Raw genomic sequence first — 7,273 nt, forward strand, 5'->3', positions numbered from 1 at the left:
ACCTTGACCCTGCTGCCAGTAAATATGGAGATATCGTTTAGAAAAACGTCACAGATGATTGTGGTCAAATTTGTTGAAAGTGGAGCAAGACGTATAAAAAAGCACAGCTACAATGCTGATCAGCCAGCACACAAGCAATGGGTTATCTACGTGAGCATCTCAATGCCGAAGCTACTTTGAGGGTTAACAAAATTAGGTTAACCTCTATCAGCTAACCAGTCTTGCTGTATCACACACGCTGCTGTGACTGTAGAGGCACGAAGATTTGGGAGCGAAGATGAAAGTATATTCTATTTTCAGATCTGGGCATTTTTTAGTTCTGCTTTGTCTTTTCACGGGGGAAGGCAAAAAGTCACCTACAGGAAAGCATATGTGCCGAAAAGGACTTCTATCCCAAGTGACGGAGAATCTGTATATCAAGGCAACTAGTTTAAAATCATCTGTTCCTGTAAGTTGATCCCACTAGGTGAAAAGTTTATTTTATTTATAGATGCTTCTTTACCAGCTTTGTTACTGAGCACCTGGAAATGTTAATAAGCTGAATGGTCTCTACAGTCCTGAGAGATAGGGTAATGCTGCTGATCCTTTCATAAAGATGGGGAAAAAAGAAGATGCATAGAGAAGTGGAATGGGTTTGCCAAGGAGTTTGCCATGAAAGAAGTATGAGCTAGGCTGGGATTGGAACACGGTTTTGCAGAGTCCTCATCCTACATCTGAATATGGTGATGATTATTATTCCTACAAGCTTTGTACAAACCAGACTTAAAACTCTGTCTTAGGTTAATTAATACTAGCACATTATATCTTACAGAAGGATCTCATCAAGAACACAAGGCTGCTTAAAAAGACAACAAAAATCCTGTTTATGGTAAGATTTATACTACTGGTTTCTGATTTTCTTACTTTGATTTTCCTTTTGTCAGTAGGGGTAGGAATGCATGATCAAAAGGAATAACGGCTGACACAAAAATCACTTGTGTTTAATTGGGAAGGACATTATATTTATGAACACCATACATTTAATGAAGACTTCTGCTTAGAGGAAGAGTGTTATATGTGCCCCATCAACAGGGTGTTTCCTCTGGGACATGAGTGGACAGCTGAGTGTAGTATGGGGACAAAGAAGTGGATTTGGAAAGCCTGGAGGCACTTCTCTCTAGTTGGCTGCAGTGGTGCTCTGCCAGGAGACTTGTGATGAGTGTGTTCGGCATGTCAGGGAGGGGTGTGCTTGGAGTAGCAATTTCTCCTCCTGTGAGAGCTTGGCTGCGTGCGATCCTCCCCAGCAATACTTTCCGGGCACCAGCCCATTCTCACATGGGCCAGGGCCACAGCTGCCATCCCAGCAGCTAAGACAACTTCTGCTGAGGGTGTGTGATACCATCCATAGCCCAAAGATGCTGTGGAGCAGCCAGGGCACCCAAGGAGCTGCTATGGGCTTTGACCTCTGCAGGTGCACTGGAAGAGGGAGATCAGAATTCCCCAGTGTAATTCAGGAAGGAAGTGAGACACTAAGCTTAGGGTATTTAGTTGAAATGACTATAAGTGTGTGAGATATTTTGGCTTTCTTAATGCAGAAATCTAGTCACTGGGGCTGAGTCAGTTTACCCTTAAAGGGTTCAAAGGCCAACTGGCCTTTGAACTCCCCTGGATCTCATTGATTACCTTGTGACTGAAGGCTCCTCGCTTTGCCTGTGGGACCTACACATGGACACCTGCATCTGAGTGGCTTAATCTGCAGCTGCATTATCCTCATGCTGGGAATTTCACACTTGATACTTGGTTCCATTGATTGGAACCTAAAAATAGATATATAGCCATTTGAAATACCTTTGGGTATCCAAGATCTGCTGCATTAACTCCCAAATTTATCTTCCATTTATTCTTTGTGTCTTAAACATATTTGTTGCTGTCACTTCTGTTCACGGATGGTCTTACCAATACTCCTGTGGCTGCCAGCACAGCATCCTCCTGCCTTTCCTTCTGAAACCACAGTGGTACCTTGAGCTGTTAAAAAAAAAAAAAGAAAGGGAAGCAACCCAATGGGGTACTAAAATTAATGATAACATTTTTATTGATGGTGTGCTTTCTAATCACACGTATTACTATGAGGCTGAAGTTGACTTACCAGGTTTTCATTTGGCAATTCTTTATATGCTTTGTTTTCAGACAAACTGCAATGTTCGAGATCAGCTCCTCTCCTTCTATGTGCAACACGTTTTCAGTCATCTTGGAGTAGAAAGCGACAAGTTGCATGTTATTAGTGCCTTTGAGATGCTGCAAGCAAACATGAATGCCTGTGTGAGTATATTCCTGAGAGCCAAACTAACTTTGTCCAGCTGAAATGTTAGGGAAAGCCTCCACCACAGTTCTCCTCAGATACAGAGGGTGATTCAGAGTCACGGTGTGCCCTGCCTTACAGAGGACCCAGCTTCCAAAGGGCTTTCCTACTGGGTCCAGGGAAATTTAACATCACTCATTTCCTCCCAGAGTGAACTTTTGGGGAGTGGGCAGGGTGGTAAAGATACCATGGAGACAAACCACTTCCCTGCTTATGATGTTGCCCTGTGCTGCCCTCCCACCACCAAAGCTGCAAAGAGACAGTGTAGTCACAGGGAGAAATGCGGCTCCTCAAGTTTCTGTGATTATACTCTCTTTGTTCAGCCACTGGACGTGTGTAACCTTTACTCGCACACCATCTCTGCTCTTCCATACTGAATTCTGAAAGAGCTGGTAGTGTCTCACAAGTAAGCAGGGACTGCAATTACGAAGTTCATCAGAACAGTTGCCATGTGTCGCCCATAACAGCAGTCAGAGCAGGTTGTCAGGGAGTGATGCTACCCAGTGGCAAAATGTCCTTAATGATCTAAGTGTCCCAGGGAAGAGATGCTTTTATCAATACTTTGTCATCATCCCACCTTGTAAATTGCAACAGAACTGCAGTTAAAGCACACTTGAGCACGCAAATATGCATATCAACATAGTATGATGCTAAGATGATGCTGTCATTGTGGGTCACTTATTTTGTTGCCTTATTTTCAAGAGTAAATAAATAACAACAAGGTGAGCCTTAAAACTTCATGTCCTATTGCTATTCTCTTTCTCTGTTAAATCTGCTGTCCTTGCAAGTCATTCTGTCCCAAAAACTGGGGTGTGACTTGTGGTGAATTACAGCCATGGGTATCCAGGCAAATGTCTACAGTAATTTTAAAAAGTGAGGGCAGGATAAGAAGTCAATGAAATGTTAGTGGATTAAAATTTTGTCTAATCTGAATTGTATGGTGGCATGAAAGGAAAGGACATCGGTTCTACATGCACACAAATATTTGCAATGCAAAAATAAGCAGCTTCAGAGGTCTTTTTGCAGTGCTGTAGCTCAGAACAGAACTGGAGTACTTGTATAATGTGAAAAAATTCAAATCTCAGTGGAAGAAAACTCCACCGGCTCTCAGGTTCTGCATTTCAAATCATGCTGAATAGTTGCATACAGACATTATTCATGGCATTTAACATACTGCTGTGGTTATCTGCATCTGTCAAAAATCCAGATATTGTGTGCTATAGTATACTTTACAGAGATTTCATTCTTGTCTGGAAAAGCGGTTATACCCCATACAAGTGCCAGCACACACTGAGGATTTCAGACTGTCTATTGTGACTGAATTCAGAATACAGTTTATTCTGAAATTCCATCAGTGACTGGAACTGGCTATATAACTTAGTAATGCATTTGCTTCTGTGCTGTATGGAGACAAAACGCTGGAGATTTCTCAAAGCACCCTGCACTTTTTCATAATTAGTGTCAGTGTTTTACCCAACACTAGTCTTAATATAACAATTTAGGTTTCTAGGTCTTAAAAAATACTGGCAGGAGAGAAAAAACTTACCTGGTAGCAGAAAAACAGTAACTCTGAGAAAATATGGCTTGCCATGATTTTCTAGGAAGCATCTAATTTCTGGAAACCAACATTTTTCAAACTATTTGTATTAATTCAAAGCCAACAGTACAAAACCATGTGAAAGCATAATAGAAGCTGTGAACAGAATGGAAGTAATGGATTCTTTAGTAATACCAGGTTTAGGATTTCTCCATCATATGTAATATGATAAATTAGTAAACTCATTCATCCATCTACATAAGCTTTTTAATTTTTATTATCTAGTGGAGTTATAAGATGTTTATCAGAAAGGATTTTCACCATGGCAACTTGCTTATGTAATGTATTTGTTACCTTTCAAGGGTAAAGTTCTTTATACAATTGAGGGAAACAGTGATGCTTTTTTATATATACACACTCCATATTCTTTCACAAATTCAGGCTCTGATTCAGCCAGTTACACGCATGCATGCTATTTAGAAATTGTAATGATATTTGCCTCCGACAAGGAAACATTACAATTTTCCAATGATTTTGGAGCCTGAGTCCTGTTTTTCAAAAACATGTTGGTACTAAAATCTCTAAATGCCTTTTCTGCAGTGAAATCAAGCTCTTTTGCTTAAACCATGACTGCACATTAAGGGTAACAGATATTTTCTCTTGGATACTGGGAACGTCTACCTGCAGAACCACAGCAAAAGCCTGTTTAATTACTCGCATGCCTTGTCAGGCTGGCAGCATTTCCAAGAACATCACTTCTGAAATTGTACTTACGCTCCTACATCACTAGCAAATTATGGAAGTTGTTCCTCACATTTGAGTGGAGTGCAGAAAGGCAATATACTCCCTGCAGGAATTTTAATCATAACTCTATCAGAGTAGATTCAATCATAACTCTATCAGAGTAGATTCAATCATAACTCTATCAGAGACATCTGCTCTGTAGACAGAGCTTGTAGACCTTGAGCAGAGATTGCAGCATTGCTTGCAGTGACTAAGCTTATTTGCTTGCTCCTTTGTTTACTTGCTTTTGATGCAGGAAGAAAAGAGTTTGTGATGTGTACTACCACTTAAGCCAGCACGGTCATTTAAGGTCAGTTCTGCTACCGAGTGGTTTCTGTAGGAATCTACATCCTACAAGCTGAACTTAAAAAAACCCAAAACCCAAAAAAGTCCCAGGTCAGAAAAAACTGCCTTAGTTAGACGACGTTTTAAAGATTTAAAAATTAGTGTTTATTTTATTTACACTTTTATCCTACAAGGTGACTTTGAGAAGCAGATAAAGTGACTTGAAATAGAAACTGTTGCTCTTTTAAAAATCTCTGTGTGAGGTAGAAAGAAGGACTAACAATCCATTTCAGCAGTCACCTCTTTTCATCTGAGTTCAGGACCTTTGCCTTTTGCCTTTTCAAACATGTTGTCCCTGTTTGTAGATAGCAAAACATCAGATTTTTTCCACGTTTTCCCTGCAAGAATGATTTTCTCCTTGGGATGCCCAGAGAGCTCGGAAATCAGCAACCCGTATTACTTAGAAAGCTCAGTCAGGCAGCTCCAAAACTCCCAACCAGACCAGTTTTCACCATCCAGCACTGGTCAGTGGGAGCTGGACGGTGAGGACAGGGGCCGGGACACACCAAGGCACTGGAAGCAGGGAGGGTGTGGGGCTCCCCGTGCCAGTGGCACCTGGTTAAACCTGGGGTGCAGCCTTCGGGTCCTGTAGGATGAATTGGTCCACCTTTTCCTTCTTATATCCAGCTTTTAATTCAAATCTTACAGTGATGACAGAACCCTCTGTCTCTGATACCATAGCATCTTAGAAGGATGCCAGAATTGGCAAGTAAGGCATTGTTGATTGGTTTGGGTGCGATTTCTGGGAGCTGGGCAGGGTCTTGCAGGCAAAATTCCCAGTGATCTCAATGGAAAACTTGGCCTGATCAAACGGTGCAAGATCAAACTGTGGATTAGCTGGAAAGTGGAAGACTGGGCAGAAAAAAATGGGGCAGGCACAAATTAACTTTAAAAACTTTATATCTGAAGGGTTAGTAGAAATGAGTAAAACTGCCCCCAGCACTCTGCAAAGGTCTTTGTCCCTTAATCTTGCCTCCTCTGAAGATCCAGAGTTCAAGGACCTTGAACCCTAGAGCTAGGCTGCACTATACATAAGCTGTCACTGCAACTGAAGTAAACATCCCAAAGACCAACAGAAAGGGTTTAATAAATAGAATTAATGTTACTTATATTACTTTTTTTTTGTGCTCTGAACTCAGCTTTCCAGGAAGCACACAGGTAAAATAACATTTATAGTAGCCAGAGGTGCTGAAACGGTGCTGACTTCATATGTTTTACTGGTAGTCCTATGGTGCCACACAGTGGGTTGGACTCTTTCTCATCACTACGTCTTTACATCAGCACCTTTGCTGCAACAAGCTCTCCTGGTTTCTTCTCATCTTCTTCAGCTTCCATGTGCTCCATCCACAAGGTTAACTTCTGCTGTCAAAAAAATAAAGAAAACATTTATAAAGGTAAGAGCAGGAAGCACTGGCTCCCAGCTGCACTGTTAAAGGGCTGTGAGCAGCTTCTTTTCTAACATATTTATCTTCTCAACAGCTGGGAGAGAAGGGAATCTACAAGGCCATCCATGAGCTGGATATTCTTCTCCCTTGGATTCAGGCCTACGTACAAACCATCATATGAAGAATGAGGAAATGACAGACAACACACTGCTTCTGTGCTGAGAACAGACCCTTACCCAGAAAGCCTGAAAATAAACTGAGAGCTGGACATAAGAGGGGCTTGGCAGCAACTCCATCCCGCTGAATGAGAGCTTCTGTAATACAGTGGCATAAGGAGGGATTTTTCAAGAGCTGTCACAGTTGGTCTGGCATTGCAGCTCTGTCTGTCCTGCGGTATGAGAGCAGCCTCTGGAGCAGTTATAGCATGATGATGTACTTCTGGCCCTGCCAAGCTGCCTCACATGCATCCCTTGGACACATTGCATAAGTACAACTGGAAATCTGCTGCAGTGCGGATCAGACAATGTCCTGTGGGCATGATTTAGCCATGCATTGTGCCACTCCAAGTGATTACAATTCAAAGCAATGAGGACCACTTTTGAACACCCCTCCCCTGACCTATACTACTTTGTTGTTGTTGTTGTAGCTACAAAACAGTATACACAAGCTGTTCTACATATAAAGAAGAAAATCTATTATATATTTCTTATCATTCTTATTAATTTAAGGCAATAATTGATTCCTAATACTCCAATTAATGTGAAAACTTCGATCTATGACTCACACATGACCTTCAGATATCACATGCTCTACCTGGGACCACACAATGCAGGAAACACAATAAATGGGCCACCAATGACTGAGATTGCAAAATGGTTTGGCTGT

At 41.6% G+C, this 7,273-nt stretch overlaps 1 protein-coding gene across 1 annotated transcript; it reads left to right on the forward strand.

Moving 5' to 3' along the window:
• The first annotated feature begins 277 nt into the window (after positions 1 to 277).
• IL26 (interleukin 26) lies at positions 278 to 6,569 on the forward strand. The gene is made up of 5 exons (XM_069849765.1): positions 278 to 448; positions 812 to 868; positions 2,167 to 2,298; positions 6,332 to 6,397; positions 6,483 to 6,569. The coding sequence occupies exons 1-5, from the start codon at positions 278 to 280 to the stop codon at positions 6,567 to 6,569; spliced, it is 513 nt and encodes a 170-aa protein (XP_069705866.1).
• The last annotated feature ends 704 nt before the right edge of the window (positions 6,570 to 7,273 follow it).

Source organism: Phaenicophaeus curvirostris, chromosome 1, assembly GCF_032191515.1.
Source record: "Phaenicophaeus curvirostris isolate KB17595 chromosome 1, BPBGC_Pcur_1.0, whole genome shotgun sequence".
NCBI lineage: Eukaryota > Metazoa > Chordata > Aves > Cuculiformes > Cuculidae > Phaenicophaeus > Phaenicophaeus curvirostris.